This window comes from Canis lupus, chromosome 3, assembly GCF_003254725.2.
Source record: "Canis lupus dingo isolate Sandy chromosome 3, ASM325472v2, whole genome shotgun sequence".
Classification (NCBI taxonomy): Eukaryota; Metazoa; Chordata; class Mammalia; order Carnivora; family Canidae; genus Canis; species Canis lupus.
Genome location: NC_064245.1, coordinates 71,735,439 through 71,755,910, shown reverse-complemented (window position 1 = coordinate 71,755,910; position 20,472 = coordinate 71,735,439). Strand labels below are relative to the sequence as shown.

The 20,472-nt window shown below is 38.6% G+C and overlaps 1 protein-coding gene across 11 annotated transcripts in view; it reads right to left on the bottom strand.

Moving 5' to 3' along the window:
* APBB2 (amyloid beta precursor protein binding family B member 2) overlaps nucleotides 1–20,472 on the bottom strand; it is a 375,499-nt gene that overhangs the window by 197,339 nt on the left and 157,688 nt on the right. For 3 of the 11 annotated variants that reach the window (XM_035714465.2, XM_049108651.1, XM_049108652.1), the window contains one exon: nucleotides 6,144–6,212. The exons of the other annotated variants lie outside the window; for them this stretch is intronic. In XM_035714465.2, the coding sequence (XP_035570358.1) occupies nucleotides 6,144–6,162 (19 nt within the window). In that variant the 5' untranslated portion in view covers nucleotides 6,163–6,212. The remainder of the gene's footprint in view (nucleotides 1–6,143; nucleotides 6,213–20,472) is intronic. 11 annotated transcript variants of the gene reach the window in all.

The following is a 20,472-nucleotide window of genomic DNA, read 5'->3' as shown; positions in this document are numbered from 1 at the left end:
TTAAAGTGTTCCTCTGGTAAACTGAGTCTCCCCTTCCCACCTCCTCCATGCCTGCTTTCAGGCACTCATCACTCATCAGTTTCCTTCTAAATCTGCAAGCGTAATGGCTCTGCAGTCTAGCCTGACACATTTTGCCCTGTATCATTCTAAATACAAACCGCGGGCAGCCCGGGTGACTCAGTGGTTTGGCACCACCTTCAGCCCAGGGCTTGATCCTGGAGACCTGGGATCGAGTCCCATGTTGGGCTCCCTGCATGGAGCCTGCTTCTCCCTTTGCCTGTGTCTCTGCCTCTCTCTCTCTCTCTCTGTCTCTTATGAATACATAAAATCTTAAAAAAAAAAAAATAAACACAAACTGATCGTGTAGATCTCCTGCTTGAAACACCTTCTGGCCCCTTGTTTGAATTCAGCTCACTCTGTGAGCCACTTCAAACTCCCCTATGCTAGTCTCAATCGAGCCTTCTGGTCACATCTCCCACCACTGTACCCCCACCCCCCGTCTTGTTCTCTACACTATAGCCACAGTCAACTTTCTTGACAATGCCAAGCCCCTTCTCAACTCTTCCCCGTGCACATGGAGTTTGTTTCCTCTACCTAGGTATGTCTTTTGCCTTCATCTCCCCTACCCCCACCCTATACCCTGCCTGAAAACTATAAATCCTACAAAACCCAGCTCTTTTAGCCTTTCTCTGATTCCTAAACACAATGATGGGTGCCCCCACCTCTGTGCTAGGTATGTAACAGGCTGTTCATATCAGCACTTCTATATTACACTATAAATGCCAACTGAGATGTCTAACTCCCCTCCTAAATTATAAGTTCCTTGAGAGTGCTGACTGTTTTATTCACTTTATAGGATATAACTTACATATCATAAAGCTCACTCTGAATGTACAATTCAGGGGTGTTTAGCATATTCACAGAGTCATACAACTATTACTATGATCTAACGGCAGAACTCTATTGACACATTTGAGCAATACAGAGAAGGTTCTGCTCCTAGATTTCTGGTAGTTGGATGGGGCTCCAAAACTTTGCCATTGTCTCCAAAGTTATTCGTCATGCTGTTATGATTCAACATCAATTCAGGAGGATCAATTCCTATTCCAGAGCTGGGTGTAAGTTAATTCAAAGTGAGACAAGAGCTAATATTACTACTGCCACTGCTCCCCTGCATGCACACGGAGAAACATCTGTGATAGCCTGACATGCATTATTTCCTCTCTATCTGGTAACAACCCCACAATTTTTCTTGGGGAATAAACCTTTCTACACACTCATTCCTTGATTCAACAGATTCTCTGGTGTGCTCTACTGTGCAAAAGATATGGTTCTAACTATGAAGGTTATAGCAGGGCACAAAACTGACAAAATAAAAATACCTACTCTTGGGCAGCTTACATTCTAGGGGTTCAGCCCAGGTGTTTCAGGCAGAGATGATGCTGCCCGTTATTTTGTAGAGGACATGGCCCAGGCCCAGCCAGTCAGAGTAGCAAATCCTCATGGCTATGGTGACTGGCTCAAGGAAAAGCATGTGACCCACACAAAGCCAGCCCTAAGATTGTTGCCAGAATGCTCAGAAAAGGGGTGCTCTCTTTTCTCTTTTTCTAAAACTAGAAGATATGAGTCTGGAGCTTTGAGAGGTCACCATGAAGAGGCAACCTGAGTTATTAGCATGAACCTATGAGCAAGCAGATCCATGAGACAGAGAGAAAAGAGGAAGCTCTAATGACATTGTTGGAATCCCTAAAAGAAGCCATACCTACAACATAATACCCCTAGACTCCTTGGGTATTAAAGTCAATTGATTTTTTGGTGTGTGCTTAAACCATTTTAAACTGAGTTTTCTCCTATTAGCAACTAAAGAAAAAATGCTTCGTTAATAAACAGAGTACTTTTTATGAGGCCTAAACAAAACTAAGTAAGCGAGGGTTACTTAAATTCTATAACCAAGGGTTCCCTGGGTGGCACAGCGGTTTAGCACCTGCCTTTGGCCCAGGGCGCGATCCTGGAGACTCGGGATCGAATCCCACGTCGGGCTCCCGGTGCATGGAGCCTGCTTCTCCCTCTGCCTGTGTCTCTGCCTCTCTCTCTCTCTCTCTATCATAAATAAATAAAAATTTTAAAAAATTCTATAACCAATAAAGCTTTCCAGAAACCGAGAGTCACTAAGATCCCAACACTAAAATGTAATCCCATAATTCTGACAACATCCTAATACAAACCCATGCTGGAACCTGTAGTTAAACCTGCCCCCTCTGTTTCTCTTTTCTGAGACCTCTAGGCAACTGTCAAAGAAAATTTTCTCAATAATGACCAGAAACTCTTCTCTCCATACCCTGTTCTACTCTCTGTGTGCTCCCATGACATTCATTCATTGGAATTGGAATTGGAATTGGAAATGGACAAATGGCCCAGGGAAGCCCAATGTTTGTTTGTCCCACTCTTCAATTAAACTTCATAATTTCTTCATTTTCATTTTTCTGCTACACAATTTTATTTCCACTGAGGAGTTAACAGCCAATTTCTACCCTGAGCAATGTTGCCTTTTGAACTAGACCTCAAAGTATTAAGGAAATAAAATAACTCAGATTTTGTTTCTTTTAGGAGGGAGAGGCAAAATAAGCCTGGTTTCCTGAAATTACTCATGAAAGTAAACTCCCAATGTGACGAAAATGATAAGAACTTCTCTCTGAACAAAAGAGGCCAAGGCTATGGGTCACTGAGATCACAGGATTAGAACCTTGGAAGTTTCTTTTATTTATTTATTTTTTTAAGATTTATTTATTTGAGAGAGAGTGTGTGCATGCACGTGAGAGAGGTAGGGGCAGAGGGAGAGAGAAAGAATCCTCAAACAGACTCCCCAAATGAGCGCAAAGCCAGCCATGGGGCTGGATCCCAGGACCTTGAGATCATGACCTGAGCTGAAACCAAGAGTCAAAGGCTCATCCAACTGAGCCACCCAGGAGTCCGTAACCTTGGAAGTTTCTAACAGCTTCACACAGCTGATTCACAGGGCAACTACCCAGGCTTTATGGTACGAGGGTGATTTCAATAGCTAGGTCTTATCTACCTAAGGGTTTTTTCAAGCCCATTCAACTTAATTGCCTAGGACTCACTTTGTTAAATATCCCAAGTGGAGATGAGGAGACTCAAAGAGATGTACCAGATACTTTTCTTCAAGAAATTCAATCAGAATAGGTAATGAGAAGGAACAGTTATTAAACAAATTCACGGGCAGTGTGGGTGGCTCAGTAGTTTAGCACCACCTTCAGTCCAGGGCGTGATCCTGGGGACCAGGGATCAAGTCCCGTGTTGGGTTCTCAGCATGAAGCCTGCTTCTCCCTCTGCCTGTGTCTCTGCCCCTCTCTCTCTCTTTCTCTCTCTTTCTGTCTCTCATGAATAAATAAATAAAATCTTAAAAAAAAATAAACAAACTCACAATGGCTGAAGTAGGTAGAGAATCTTATGAGAAAAAAAGTATTTGGGGGACACCTGGGTGGCTCAGTGGTTGAGCATCTGCCTTTGGTTCAGGTGATGATCCCAGAGTCCTGGGATCCAGTCCCACATCAGGCTCCGCGTAGGGAGCCTGCTTCTCTCTCTGCCTGTGTCTCTGCCTCTCTCTCTCTCTCTCTCTCTGAGTCTCTCATGAATAAATAAATAAAAACAAACAAACAAAAAAGAATGAAGACCTTGAAAGCAGTCACCTTGGGATAGTATATATGCTTATCCCAAGGATATTTTCTCTGCTCAATTTCTAAGCCATTTGCATTGTTTAGAAGAGCCTCAACGTCTTCGGAAAATTAACGTATGTTTTTAATACAGCTCTAGATTTTTATGACCAAGTTGGATAAATATGGTCAATGAGCAAGCTTGAAGATACTGGCTTAGGTGGGAAGAAGTAGGTGAGCGATAAAGTAATGACACAGGTTTTCTTGACTAACTGACAAGCTGGGCCTCAGGTCATTTCTACCAGAGAGTATGGAACAATGGCAGATTCCGTGAAAGAGGGTAACTACTTGATTATGTCATTGGCTGAGACCTCCTCGGAAAGGACTCCTGAGTTGAATCTTGAAGGTTCAACAGGAATCTTCCAGACAGATAATGGTGTATGTTCGGGGGTATGTTTGTTTTTTAAAAGGCTCCCTGTCATCAGGAAATGGGATGGAAGGCTACTTTATCCCAGTTATTGGACCAGACTCTTCTGTACTAGCTACCACCTGAATTTTTTTCTTTTTTTTTTTTAATTTTATTTATTTATTCATGAGAGACAGAGAGAGAGAGAGAGAGAGAGAGAGAGGCAGAAACACAGGCAGAGGGAGAAGCAGGCTCCATGTAAGGAGCCCAATGTGGGACTTGATCCTGGGTCTCCAGGATCACACCCTGGGCTAAAGGCAGTGCTAAACCGCTGAGCCATCTGGGCTGCCCCTTTCTTTTCTTTTCTTTTCTTTTTTTTTAAGATTTTATTTGCCACCTGAATTTTTAATTAAAAAAAAAATGACTGGGCTATACACTCCACTAAAATAAGAATACTGCTTTCCTTGTAAAATGCATCACATCCTATACCAACACATGATAGCAGTAGTTGTCATTAAAAAACCATGCTGGGGATGCCTGGGTGGCTCAGCAGTTGAGGGTCTGCCTTTGGCCCAGGGCGTAATCCTGGAGACCCGGGATCAAGTCCCACATCGGGCTCCCTGCATGGAGCCTGCTTCTCCCTCTCTCTGTGTCTCTCATGAATAAATAAATAAAATCTTAAAAAAAAAAAAAAGTGCTGGATAATTGTGTCATTATCTCTTATACAACTACCAACAAACAAAAGCAACTTGAGTACCATTAGAAAGAATGAATACATTAGCATAATAAACTATAAGTGACAGTAAGAAATTCCTAGAAGTTATCTGATTTGTTCACTTCCATTTAGAGGAAAACACAGCATTTTATATGCTTGCCAGCTTTGTCTTTACAGTTTCCATAGAGAGCTTATCTTGCAATGTAATAAAAGATTTTAAATGCTAAAGAATTCCTAAAAGGAACCATTCTCAACAGTTTAACCTGTGTTTTTAAAAGGACATGTGTATTTGCCCTGATTTTCCAAAACTAATATGCCTGTTCAAATATGTATCTACAAAGAAAATCTACTCCCTGCCCTTAAATTACCACAGTGGGGATCTAAGAATCAGCTCAAAGTTCCTAATTTTCCTGTGTGAATTTAGGTTTATCACATTGTTTTTGGCTGTTATGTATAAAAAGAATATTACCTGTTGTTCACATACCTCTACTGAGCTTGGCGTTTATTTCGTTATGTTTTATTTTAGTTCTACGTTGAAACAGAACATGCAGTATTATATAAAGGAGAAAATGGCTGGGACGTCCTTAAGGATTTTAATTCAGAACTGAGAGACTTTAATACCCATCTGTCCATGGTTTAAATCTACTTACTTAAAAACTCAGAATTTGCTGAGTGGTTTGTATCCTAACAAATATGAATTCCACAATTCATCTTTCACTTGCAGTCCTAAGTCTATGTGTAATTCAAACTGTTACAGCAATTACTTCTTCCTTATTCTATTACTGTGAGATGAAGAGTTAAATCCCACACCACACTGTGTGTGGACTAGCATCCATCCTGACACAGAGAAAGGGATATACAATAAAATTAAGGTGGTTTTCTTAAGGCCTGAATTTAATCAGCACCAGATCAAAGAGAATACTCAATGGGGGAGTTCTGCTCTAGACAAACCCAACAATGGTTGAAGACTCAACAATGGCTAAGATGCTGTTTTAGAAGACTCACCACTGACACCTCATTGTCCATATGTAAGTATTCACAGGCTATCACGTGCAATGCTAGTTGGGAAAATCTGACATAGTTTTAGTTTCCTGTTATAATCAATAAAATACTTTTTTATTATATTACTAGAGTCATGCAATTGCTACATAAATACAGGTAAGTTCAGTTGATTCTCCTATCTTATTTTAACGATCTACTTTTCCACCACATGAGTGAACAATAAAAAGCAAAAACATGTCATTTTAGCAAACCATGTTTAACATCAAAACAGTCATCTATCACATATATTTGTTCACATTTTAATATTCAACTGCTTCTCTGCATTGAAACATGTGAAAGTGTGTCTGACCTGGAAGTACTTCTGACATGGATCACTGGACGCCAGCAGTGGTGCAGGAAATAGGTTATAATTTGAAATCTGAAAAGAGGGATCATTTGAGAAATTAAAACCCCAAATAACAAGCACAGAAGAAAAAAAGCATAGCATTGACAATTCTTCCAAAAGCTGTCAAAAATGTTAAACAATTTTTGGCAGAAAATATCCAAATTTTTGTTTATTTATAGTTGGTCACAACACATTTGACTGAAATTTAAATTTCTGCTTAGCCACATTTCCCACAAACATTTCTTGAGATTCTTTTTCCATGCCAGGCTGGAGTTATCTATCTGTCTGTCTGTCTATGTGTCTCAACTTTCCAATGCTTTTTCTCATAAAAACATAAAATTCAGAAGGCAATAAGGAAAAAATTGGTACATTTCACCACATAAAAATGTAAACATTCTGTTTGGGAGTAAAAAACGACTATAAACACAGTGAATACAAAAAAACAAACTGAAAGAAATTAACACTACAATGACATAAAAGGGCTAATTTCATTTATATAAAAGAGCTCTTTGATGTTATTAAGAAAAGTATGAACAAACCTATAGGAAAATGAGCAAAGGACAGGACAAGTCCTAAGAGAAATACAAATAAACATATAAATAACTAACGTCACTCAAAACTAAAGAAAACGTAAATTTAAATAACAATGACTCTGGGCATCTGGGTGGTTCAGTGGTTGAGTGTCTGCCTTCAGCTCAGGTCCTGATCCTGGAGTCCTGGGATAGAGCCTGCTTCTCCCTCTGCCTATGTCTCTGCCTCTCTCTCTGTGTGTGTCTCTCATGAATAAATAAGCAAAATCTTTATAAATAAATAAATAAATAAATAAATAAATAAATAAATACTCACTGATATTCCTCTATCAGAATGCAAAGATTAAATTAAGCTTGATAACACATAACTACAGCAACAACACTGGAAATAGGAGTTTTCAAAACTTGCTAATGGGAGTAGAAGCTGGCAAAACTCTTTGAAAGGCCATTTAGAAATATCCGAGCAAATTTAAGATGCACGGACCCCACTGTTCAGCAATTCCATATCTGAGTATGGTTCTAAAAGCAAAAAATTGGCAACTAACTAACTATTCTTCAGTGGACAGCTGGTTCATTAAATTATGATACATCCATACACTGGGGTACTGTGCACTACTTGGAAAAACAAAGTAGACCCATATGAGCTGATATGAAAAAGGCTTTAAGACTTATCACTAAGAGGTGAATAACATACATAGCAGAGCAAAATCAGTTTTGAGTAAGATTTTTTTAAAGCATATACATATATATGCATGTAAGTGCACACACACACATATATACATACATTTACACAGAAAATCTCTCAAAAGAATAATAAAGAACCAGACACAGTGGTAAACTGCCAAATTAGATACATAATAAGGAAAATGGAAAACAGACTGTTTTCAATGAGTTGCTATCAGGAATGTCACTTAGAATGATAATCTATTATATTAATTCAAATGCGGATACCACATGATTCCATTTATAAAGTACAAAAACAGGAAAAACTTATCTTTGTCAGGGTAGTGATTTACTCTGGAGGGCAGGAAAGGGGGAGCAGCAAGAGGGTAGTCTCTGGGATGTTATGAGGGTAAATGCACTGTTTCTTGATCTGGATATGGAAATTCCTCAAGCTGCACCCTTACATGCACATTTCTGTATGCCTATTACAGTTATGTGAGATGTTTTCTCAAAAAGTCAAATGATGATAGTTTTCTAAAGCATTATTCAAACTGCATAACTTTCTATCTGTGAAGACGAAATTCTATTCTAACCTTTCCGAACTAGTAACCTTTAATGGGCATTGCTCCCAAATTTATGATTCAGATAATGACCTGACAACTTGGTCTACTGACCCACAATACATTTTTAATTATATTTCCACATATTGCAGGTAAGGCTCATTACTCTGGTATAATTAACAGGGTGGGTTTATTTTAAATTGTCCTGAAACAGCAAAAGATGCCTCCTCTATGTACCTTTGCTTTTGCCCTAGACCTTTCTCAGCTCCTGAAAAGTATTTTACAAATCAGTTTTTTTGTTTTTTTGTCCTCAGTGTACCTTAAGTTATAAGCAGAGACGGATGTGAGGTGACAGCTATTTCAAGACAATGAATATAATAAACAGAGGAAAAGTTAAGAAGAGGCATGCTTATGGGAGCAAAAAGGCTTGAACAAACACTAAGAATCTAATATTTCAATATGTCTCATCTTAAAAAAAATTCCTTGTCTCCAGCATGAAAGAAACTGACTTCTATGAAGTTATGAATTGACATTCTGCTAATCACTTCATATTTTAAATGGTCCTGTGCTATTATTATCTGACCAATATTTATTCCATACGTGCCATATGTTCCACTAGGAGCAGAGGATACTTCAGTGAATAAAAACACATTCCCCCTTCTTGTGGAACTTATAGACTAGTCCAGGAGATGGACATTAATCACAAAATCATTCACAAATCAGTGTATAAGCATATATGGCCAGGAGGAAAAGAACTCAATTCTCTGAGAAGATGGAATGAAGCAAATGGGATAGACTAGAGTCAGGATACACTTTCGGAGAAAGTGCAATTTAAATAGCAATTTGAGGAAGAAATGGGATTTAGCTAGGTAAACATTTATTAAACACCTGCCATGTGTAAGGTACTCCTTGGCCACAGGAATAAAGCACAAATATGCAGAGTTATTTTCCCCTAGGTATTTATATTCTTGATGAATAAGCCTGATCTGGCTAAAAAGTTTCTAAGGACTCTGTGACATGGATTAGTTCTGCAGAAGAAATAACCTGAGAAATTCAAAAGCACTCAAGTATGGTTTAAGAATAATCTGTAGCTGGGGCACTTGGGTGGCTCAGTCAATTAAACGTCCAACTCTTGATACAGCTTAGGTCATGATCTCAGGGTTGTGAGATGGAGCCTCATGATGCATCTGGCTCCATATATAACAGGGAGTCCACCTGAGATTCTCTCTCTCCCTCTTCCACTGCCTCTCTCGCCACACACACCCGCTCCCTCTCCCTCTCAAATCAACAAATAAATCTTAAGAAGGAGAAGAAGGAGAAGGAGGAGGAGGAGGAGAAGAAGAAGAAGAAGAATCTTCTGTAGCTGTGTTGTCCAATATGGTAGCCATTAGGAGCAACTGGAGCTACTAACACTTAAAATGTGACTAGCGCAACTAAGGAACAAAATTTCTAACTTTATTTCATTTTAATTATTTTAAATCTAAACTTACAAACTGACACTTGACTCTGGGGGAACTTCTTGGGTAGGTGAATCTACTTTCTCAACTATACATTTTATGAAATCTAAATCATCATCAAGTATTTCTAATGAAAATTCCTCATCCAAGTTGAGTGCTAGAAGTGAAAAACACCTGATTTTAAAGACTTTGCATGAAAAAAAGTAAAATATCTCACTAATAATTTTAGAATATTGGTTACATGTTGAAATGAGGATATTTTGGATACACGGAGTGAAATAAAACATACTGGCAAAATGGATTTCACCTGTTTTTGTAATGTGGTTACTATTCAAATGTAATTCATAATTTTACAAATTTCAAACTACATATATGGCTCACATTACTTTTCTGTTGAAGAAGCACTGATTTAGGGAATGCAGCAGAATCTGAAACTTCACCCTAATCAAAATATTATTTACCTTTTCCATAAAAGCAAAGACAGGCAGAAACACTACCTCAGCTGTAAAGCTAGGGAAGGTCTGCCAGTATTCAGAACAGGTGCCTGTTTCCATGAAATCACATACTGAGTTCGAAGAGACCAGAGACTCAGGTAGGCCATTACCTGCTCCATGTTAAGAATACAGCTGTGATTTTAAAACAAAGCATGAAATTATGTAAGTGAAACAATCTAGTAACAATAATTTCCTTCTGGCAGCATTTTCATGTGTCCTATTAACGAAAATTCATAATCCTTCTGTGCCTTGTGATAATGCCATTAAAGCTCAGTAAATGTCCAAGAGGACCCCAGAAGAGTGTCCCCAAGCAGAAATCATGTAAGTACTATTAAACAAATGAGTAAGTGAATAAATAAATGCCCACTTGTATTTGGTTCAGTATAAGATCCTTTGTGATTTTTCCCCTCATTGGATATAAATATATAAATTCAAAATTTTATATATTATCAACTCAATTTTTTCTTTTATAACCATCTAAATCTCAATGTCTTTATTTTTGTCAATATGAAAAGTCCCTCATCAAGAATGCTGTATCTCACTAGAATTGTGCCCAATGTGTGATTATTCTTTTTATTTGTGATATTGTATTTGTAATTTAGAATAAAGATTTTCCCCTCTATTTTTATTGTGTATTTTGTCTTTTTTCATGTAATTACAATTACTGTGCCCATAAGGTTTCTAGTAGGAAACAGATGACACGATCAAATTGAATAATTTGAGTCAGGTTTAATTAAGGGACTATTTAAAAAAAAAAAGGCTGGCAGGTAGAAAAACCACAAGGAGTAATGCAGACTCCAGAAGTAGCAAGAGCAAGTTACCACCTCTCATCTGAGGGACAAGAAAGCTGTGTGCAGAAGGGCACTGCCCTGCAGGGCCACCATCTGCATTGGAGGGTCCCCCAGCAGCTTTCAGCAGCCCTGCACAAAACTACGATCTTCTCCTGCTCTCATTGCCTGACCTTCTGACTACAAGGTTAAGAAACTATTACTGAGTAAGCTAAAGTTGTGTGTAACTCCTCTTTTTCCAAGAAATAGATGAAAAATCACATGCATTCATCTATTCAGATACAGCTCAAGTACCGTGTCCTTGAAAAGATTTTCTTTGAACTACCTAATTATTTTAACCACTATTATCCCACACTAAAGTTTGTACATATTTCTATTATTACATATAACACATGATACGAAGTTTTTAATTTTATCTTTTTTCCTAAGAGGCTAAGTTCCTTGAAGAAAGGACTGCTTCACTTATTTTTATTTTATTATTTTTCATCGAGGTGTAAGTCACACAACACTATATAGTTTCAGTTGTACAATGTTGTAAATCAAAATATTTGAATGTACTGCAAAAAGATCACCACAATAAGTCCAATTAATATCCATCAACACACACAGAAAATTTTTGTTCTTGTGAGGAGACCTTTCTATGTACTTTTAAATGATGCCAAAGAGGGACTATAGAAATAAATAAAAATCAAATAATCTCACTTTACCTGCCTTTCTTGAATATACCCCAAAAAGTCTGACTGATTTCTCTCAGTTTACTTTAGTCTCTTTCCTGTTCACTTCCTCTTTAGACCGTTGGTTACGCAACCTTCACACAGTTCTAGAACTCCAGATCCAGCCTCAGCCTAATTTCTCCTGATACCTCCTCCCAGATGTATTCTTATTCCATAATAGCATAAACACTGCTGCGTTCACAATCACTCCTTTATCCCAAAACTTTAAGAATAAAGTTCTTTCAGCCATTGACAATCCAACCCCAACTCTAGGACCTCTTACTTACTTAAATCCTTCCTTACCTTTAAATAGTGACTTTCCCAAAAAATCTAACCTTGGTGCAATCCTTTCAGAAACAACATTCCCTTGCTATAACAACTATTTTATAACATCCCTTTACTATCTTGAAGTGAAACTTGTAGATAAATAATCTATCTATACACATAAATTCCAGAAAAGGAGAAATAAAAGGAGAGATACATTTCAGTAAGCAAATTTTCAGGCCCAACTACGCTAGCAGTCATAAGGAAGTCATCAGACACCTGCATCTCTGGGTAGATTCACTGTGAGTGCAACAACTATAAATGCAAACTGACAGAGGCATGTGTTGTTTGTCAGCCCAAAAATCATGATTTGCACTGCTGTCAATAATGGCAATTTCAAAATGCTGAACAATTCTAAGAAAATTTCAAAAAAATGTTAAATACAAGTTATCTTACAATTAGGAATTTCCACTTCTGGGAGATATAATGTATGTTAAAGCCATAAAAAATACTTTATGTTTAGAACTTATAGGCACAGATCATTATAAACATGCTGTTTGCCCACATGAACATTTGGTAGGGTGTTTATAAGCTTTGCAGAAGAGGACATTCTCGTTATATAGGGCTGTCCTGGGTATACTGCAAGGCATCTATCATCCCTGGTCTCCACCCAGAAATGCAAGTAGTGGGCCCTCTTCCACACTTCCTAAGGGGTGCTCTAGACACTTCCAACCCCCCTGATTTGAAAGTTATAATGTCAGCCCAGAGTTACCTCTCTACTTCCTAATTCATTTGACACTGAGGTCCTATATGATCTTGAACCAATACTTAATGTCTGAAGCACATCTTACTCAACTGTAAATCATGGTTGCCTTCCATCTGCCAGTCACTATGAGAACCAAATGAGATACAATAGGTTGCTTACTTGCTTGCTTGCTTTGCTTACTGCCTGGCAGATACTATTTTTTCTAACACATGCAACCTGTTTTGTCAATGACGTAAGCTTTCTGAAGGAAAATGAGGTGTCCTGGAGATCTCTGCACACCTATAAGTACTTGATAAACCCTGGTGGCGCACATCTTCCTTCTTTCCTCCTTGCCCTTTCCTGCACTCCAAAAATGTTCACAAATAATAAACTAAGTCCAAGAATGGACCAAAGAACTACAATTACAACGGGAACTTGCTTTCTGTCATTACTGAAATCATTATCGTAACCTGCCAAGCATAGGAAGGGCTGTCAAAAAAAACTGTCGCCTTACCCTCTTGATAATCTACAGGGTTGTATCAGTTAATAAATACTTTTCATGTAGACATCGTACTCTAGGATGAGACTTATCTCCAAAATCATACTAATTCATCCTTAAGGTTTAAAATATTTTTCTCTAATCTCTATTTTCAGATCTATAATTTGGAGCAGCTACATCAGATGGCTCTACAACAGGGAAACTTAGTTTGAAAAGTCCTTTAAATTGCCTACTTGGTACAATACACACTTTCCGTTAAACAACTAAAGTGTGTAAAATTTTATGATACATACATAATGAGGACGATTTAATAAGTATATGCATATGCAAAGTTTTATTTCAGTATTTTGTATTTCCACAGAGAAGAAAGTAGAGATATGTCATATAATATTGCACTCTATGGGAACAGACCTGATTTTTTTGAAAAAAAGTTTTAATATACAATTACTAGTAACAATTTCTTGCCATCCACATACCTAGGTGCTACATATCTGCTGTTGACAATCACTGTTCTGGAAAAACCTAAATTTGTCACTTATAAAAATTAAAAGAAAAAAAGAAAAAAATTAATAAAAATTAAAATAGAAGAAATTTCCAGCAATAAAGATACAAGAACTAATCCTATCTTTAATGCCCCTATCTTATGCAAAAACACTTAAGGATGTTGATTTGTGATTCTAGCTCCTTATATTGACTCAGTGTTCTCAGAGCCAGATTTTATTTTCTTTTTTTAAGATTTTATTTACCTATTTGAGAGAGAGTAGAAGACACAGAGCACGAGTGGGGTAAGGTGGGGCAAAAGGAGAAGCAGACTCCTCACTGAGCAGGGAGCCCGATGTGGGGCTTTATATCCCGAGATCATGATCTGAGCCAAAGGCAGAGGCTTAACCAACTGAGCCACCTAGAAGTCACCTCAGAACCAGCTTTTAAAACCAACTCCAAGAACACTATCAAACAAAGAAAAACATACACAGAGAACAATGCACCTAGGTGGCTCAGTGGTTGAGCATCTGCCTTTGGCTCAGATCATGATCCGGATCAAGTCCTGTATTGGGATCCCCACGGGGAGCCTGCTTCTCCCTCTATGTCTCTACCTCTCTCTCTGTGTCTCTCATGAATAAATAAAATCTTTTTAAAAAATATGCACAGAGAAAAATCTGTTTCCTGAAATGTATCCCAGGGGAAAATATCAAAACTGGAGAAGAAATATTTTTAAGACAGAATAAAGGTAGGCTTCTCCATGTGTGAATTACCTTTATAACCCTTAACAATAATTTTTTTAAAAAAAGCAAAAGCTTTTATGATTCTCCCACAAATATATTTGACCCCCATTTTCCATACTTCAAAGGTATGATGCCTGTAGTTTAGAAATAACAGCAATGTTTAATGCTTCCAAGAAGTGTCTGTTTAAAATATGCTGCTGGATGGCTCTGGAGGGTGGACTACCCTTATGGCCTCAATCAACACCTCTCTGTATCCTTGCCTTCTGCTCTGTTATGTTAGTTCAGTCCCACTGGCTCTGGCATAGCTGTGGGTCTTGCTTTGGTCATCTGAAGGTTAGTTAAGGAGAAGCCTGAAAAGCATGGCCCATTTCTAGCCCCCTGCAAAAGATTATGATCTACGCTACAGTGCAATACAAGAAAACACACAGGCTGGCCTCTTGGAAGGGTGTTGGAGACTTGGGTAGCTGAATCATCTTGGCCAAGGCCATCTGAGACCAGCCTCAGCCAGCTGACCATCAAGCATGTAGGAGAGTACTGCAAAGGGCTGTGCACTGTGCCCACAGCTGACTGTAGGCCCATGAGCAAACCCAGCAGAGACAATAAGCATCCTTCAGCCATCCTATAGAGACCAGTGGATATTGCTCAAACTTCTGAACTTTGGGGGGTGGGGGGTTCTTATGCAACATATTGGGGCAATAGGTAAGTGATATACCAATTATACCCACAACAACCAAAATGAGGTAACAGGAGAACCACAGGATTAAACCTGAATCTCGATCCAGGGGAGGTATGATGTTGTGTAAAGACCCCACTGTGGAGAATCCAGTTCTTCCTTGGACACTAATGCCCTTCCTAGATTACACAGGGATGTCTTGATCAATATAGGCTACATCTTGTTCATTCACAACACACAACCATTTACACTCTGCCTGTTAGAATACCCTGTGACGGCAAATTTTAGGAATGTGTCATCAGGACATACTAGCAGCACTACTTCTAATAGGAACAAAATCAGAAATAAATTAAATGCCCATCGACAGGAAACTGATGTAATAAAGTATCACATCTATACTACGGAATTTAGAAGTGGCTATGTTCCATATTTAGTTACATAGAAAGATCCCTTTTATTGAACAAAAAAAACAAGCTATAAAACAGTGTGGCGAGTACACTCGTCTTTACATACACTTTCAACTTTTCTGTATATTTGAAAATTACCATAACGAGAAGTCAAAATAAAGGTAGCATTCAGAGTGTCATTCTTTCATAAATTAAAAAAAAAAAAAACTTTCCAAAGTAAAATAAAACACAGATTTAGAAAATTACACAAAACAAACAACTTATTCTAAAGAAAACAGTATAACACGACCACCCAGATCAGAAAACAGACTTTTCTAGCTACTCCAGAAGGCTCTCCATGTACTTCCTTTCTTCCAAATGTAAATAACTAATTTTGAACTTATAGTAATCACTTCTTTGATTTTCTTTATGATTTTGTTACCTCACAGCACAACCTTAGTCAATATAGTTAATTCTTACCTATTTTCTTCTAATTTGTGTCTTTTAAGTTACATTTAATCTATGTCCCTCTCTATCCTTTTCTATTTATTTATTTATTTATTTATTTATTTATTTATTTATTTATTTATGATAGTCACACACAGAGAGAGACAGAGAGGCAGAGACACAGGCAGAGGGAGAAGCAGGCTCCATGCACCGGGAGCCCGACGTGGGACTCGATCCCGGGCCTCCAGGATCGCGCCCTGGGCCAAAGGCAGGCGCCAAACCGCTGCACCACCCAGGGATCCCATCTATCCTTTTCTTTACCTTACAACATACTGATTGAAAAATCTGGATCTGGGACACCTGGGTGGCTCAGTGGTTGAGTGTCTGCCTTCAGCTCAGGGTGTGACCTGGAGTCCCAGGATCGAGTCCCACATCAGGCTCCCTGCATGGAGCCTGCTTGTCCCTCTGCCTGTGTCTCTCCCTCTTTCTGTGTGTCTCTCATGAATAAATAAATAAAATCTTAAAAAAAATAAAAGAAAAGAAAAATCTGGATCTGAATAAGTCATGGGGATGAAAGATACAGCATAGGGACTACAGTCAATGGTACTATTATGTAGCATTGTATGGAGACAGATGGGAGCTACACTTGGGGTGAACATAGCATAATGTATAGACTTGTCAAATCACTGTTGTACACCTGAAACTCACATAACATTGCATGTCAACTCTACTTCAACTTAAAAAAAAAAAAATTTGGCCCACGTGAGCTGTGGAGTTTCTATAGTATAGATTTTGCTGACTCCCTACTCACAGTGCAGGTGAATACACTGCACTATCCTCTGAATTTCCCATAAACTGGAGACTGGATTCAGAGGCTTGAAAAAATTGAGATTCAATCTGTTTGGTGGGATGCTCTTTCATCAGGAAGCATGTAATATCTGGTTTTCCCTGGCTGCTAATGTCTGCAGTCATTGTCACTCATTGTCTGGACATGTTAAATCAATGGGGATTGCAAGACCATGGTACTCTAATTCTCCCATTTCATTTTCATTTATTGAGTGGAAAAATTTTAGGAGATGCCTCTCATCATCTACTAGATGGCTCCCCGGGGGTCAATTCATAGAAGAAAGGCAGGATAAGTATCTGATTCTTTCCTGACTACTTCCAAGATAACGAATTGGTGCTCCATTAACCTCAGACCGTAACCAATCATTTTTGTCCATATCATCAGACATCATGAATTTAATTTTTTTTTTAATTTATTTATGATAGTCACAGAGAGAGAGAGAGAGAGAGGCAGAGACACAGGCAGAGGGAGAAGCAGGCTCCATGCACCGGGAGCCTGATGTGGGATTCGATCCCGGGTCTCCAGGATCGTGCCCTGGGCCAAAGGCAGGCGCCAAACCGCTGCGCCACCCAGGGATCCCCAGACACCATGAATTTAAACATATTTGCAACTCTTATTCTTGAATATCAAACTGTCCCATTTGGGGGCACTAGAGGTGTCTTCAGGTTGGCTCCTGAGTCCTTCTGACATGGCTGTAATCTTCGATAGCTACTATCTAGAGATGTTTCAGGCTCATCTCTATTATCTAGAGATGTTCCAGGCTCATCCCTATCATCTAGAGACTATTCTGTTTCTTCTTCTTCTTTTTTTAATAGTATGTTTGTATGGGATGTAATCTTGCTAGTGTTCTGTACTTATATGAAATTTTATAAAAGTACACAATACTAACAAGATCATATCCCATAAATTTACTATGAAAAGAAAAGAATATGGAACAGAGTGATATCCTCACAGACAATGAAAACATACCAAAAAGATGTGCTTAAAAAAATGAAAATATAATCTACTATTTCAAAAGAGGGTAAAAGATTATTTTCAAAATTATATGAGACATGAAAAAAAAGCATACATCTGAATTAGAAAATTTATATATAACTTTTATAGTCTCTTTACTACCTTTCTCTCCGTTATTTGGAAAGCTCTACAAGAGCAGGGACCACATCTATTTCATTCATCAGCATATTTGTAGTGTCTGGCTCATGGCAGACGTTCAATAAATAGTCCATAAAGGAATGTATAGAAATGCTCACTAAAATGTTAACAGTAGTAATCTCCGGGTGGTAGGATGTAGAAAAATGTCTTCCAGTGCTTTGTATGTTGTTGAATTGTGTAAATTCTTTTACAATGAGTACGAAGTATTTTCATATTCAGAACAAAGAGTTATTTTCAATGTGAAAGAAAGTTTGTACATGAAACTATGTACATACTATATATCTCTAGAAAGCAAGCAAGCAAGCAAGCAAGCATGCCCCCATCTCCCATCCCCCCACCCTCACTGCCTATATCTTCTATTCATAAAGGAAGACTCTGGGGTAAGAGGTGATAAGGCTGAGTTTTACTAAGTAAGACTAGGTTTAGAGTTTGTGAAAAGGAAGACAGCAACCACCCATCTGCCTTCCATGCTATACTTGACAGATTTTACTCTGTAGCTCAGAAAACATGTTAATAGGACTTCTTGTGGTGAGAGGAAGGGATTAAAAAAGCAAAGAACCTTGTTGTGATAGTTTGGCACCACGTTGAAAATGGCTCACAGTGCCTGCAATTCGTGGAACAAAGATAACATCTTTCCATAAAATCTGCACTCCAAGACATCCCAAATATACAACCGAGAAATGCCGATGGCAGTGACGCAAAAGCACCAAACAGAACAATCCCAAACAAGAACGAGATGAAGCCTTAATTTGCTTAACTGGGCCTTCATATATCTATTAGAGAAAACATAAGAGATGAACTGCCTCATAAAACAGATGGTCTTCTCCAGTTCCCCCTTTTTTTTTTTTTTAAACAAGATAATTAAAGGAAACGAAAGAATAAGGATCTTGTTAAATTGGCTACGGAAAATGGTTTCATCTGAAGTAGAATGCCTGAGTTTCTGGAGAAAGGATTGCAAGTTCCGCCCTCAGAGCTGATGCAGGTCATTCAGCAAAGCCTACATCAGAGAGGGAAGCCACGCTTAGGGCAAGAACCTCCTAGATAGCATGGAACATCCTGGCACACTCTATTCACAGAGGCAAAAAGGAAGCAGATGATAATGAAACATAACCCCTTGTTGAAAGAGCACTGGAGAGGGAGTCAGGACGTAGGAGCTTAGATGTCTTGATTTGTGGGTCTAATGAACCTATTTCACTTTGTCACCTTTTAATTTTTCTTAGAGAAACCCATTATTCATTCCCTTATCATATCTTGGTAGTAAGAACAAATGAGAGAATGAGAAAAAAAAATCTCTACAGCAAAGATTGCAAATGTAAAATCATTAGTTTACAATGAAATTTTGTTTCATTGCTGGATATGTAAGTCCCATTGTGCAGTATTGTTGTGAATCAAAAATCAGAGGGAAGAGAAATTGAGGGTCCAGGTGTCCTGAACCCAACAGAAGACTGTCCATGTCTGTTCTCTAAACTCTAAGACACTTTCTTGAAGAAAAGGAGAAGCATATAAAGTATACCACAAAAGCAACTCAAAATTCCAGGCCAGATTTTTGATTGAGACAATATTAGGAGCCAAGAATCCTTAAGGTCTTGACTGGGATTCATCCAAGAAAGGGCACTGCCGCCGAATGCTACCTCATCTGACATAATGCCTACTGGGTCTGAATCTAACCAAAACCCAAGGGATAACATTTAGCCCTGGGTAGCATTAAGTAACTATTGCTGAAGGTTTCCTCTGAGCTAAATAAACAGTATGCACAATGTCTCTCAGGTCTGACAAGCCCTAAGAGACAGGCACCACTGTTCTCATTTTACAGACATGTACCTATAGCAAGGTTAAGAAACTTGCAAGACATTAGATGGCTAATAAGCAGCTCAGCCCAAGCACCACCCTATGATTCCGCCCACCCTATGATTCCAGAATCCTCAGTTTAGTATTCTATTCTACTGCCTCTCCCAGAAAGTAGAAAAAGGGATGGGACTGGTGAAACAGACTCCAAAGATCCCATTAGCAGAGATTACTGATCCCTCCTCATCTACAGGTCCCAGAAGAAAGTGAATGTCACAACCCAACAATTAGAAAATGGCTTCTCTTCAGTCACATCATAAAAGCAACACTGAACTTCCCTTCTGACCTGCCTAACTACTACCTCTGGATCGCTCCTATTCCCCCTACATTCCTGAAATCCTTCCTCCTCTTTTGTTGGGACTTTTCCTGATGCTTCAAATACCACTTCCCCAATCCCTCCTCATGAGAACCAAATCCACTCTATGCTTCAAAAATTACAGTTAAAGCTCATTTTAACACATAATGCACATGAATCAACCGTCATTTCACCATGTAGTGGCCTGGAGACATTTGGCAATTTTCTCGATGATAATAATCTCTAACACTTATATCACACTGACTACTTACCAGGCATTGTCTTAAGACTTCATACATATTAACCACTTCAATCCTCATAACCACACTGTAAGCAGGGAACTATTACTGTTCTCATCGTACAGATGAACTAACAGGCAGCAAGATACCAAGTAACTGCCCCAGGTCATACATCTAGCAGGTGGTGAAGCGACTTTGTTTTCAATCTCTCTGAACTTCAGTTCTCTCATCTCAAACATAAAAATAATATTTACCTCACGTGGTTTCTAGGCAGAAATGGAATAAATATACCCAGAGCAATTTTAGATAATACTTAGATTCTCCCTTCTTCCTCTAGGGTTTCTGGGATCACTCTAAGGTACAATCTAGAAACTTTCAATTAAGTAAGAACAGGGAGATAAGAAAAGTGCTCAGCGTCTTTCGGACATGCTGTCTCATGTGTGAGTCACACATCCCTTTGAAGGAAATATTAC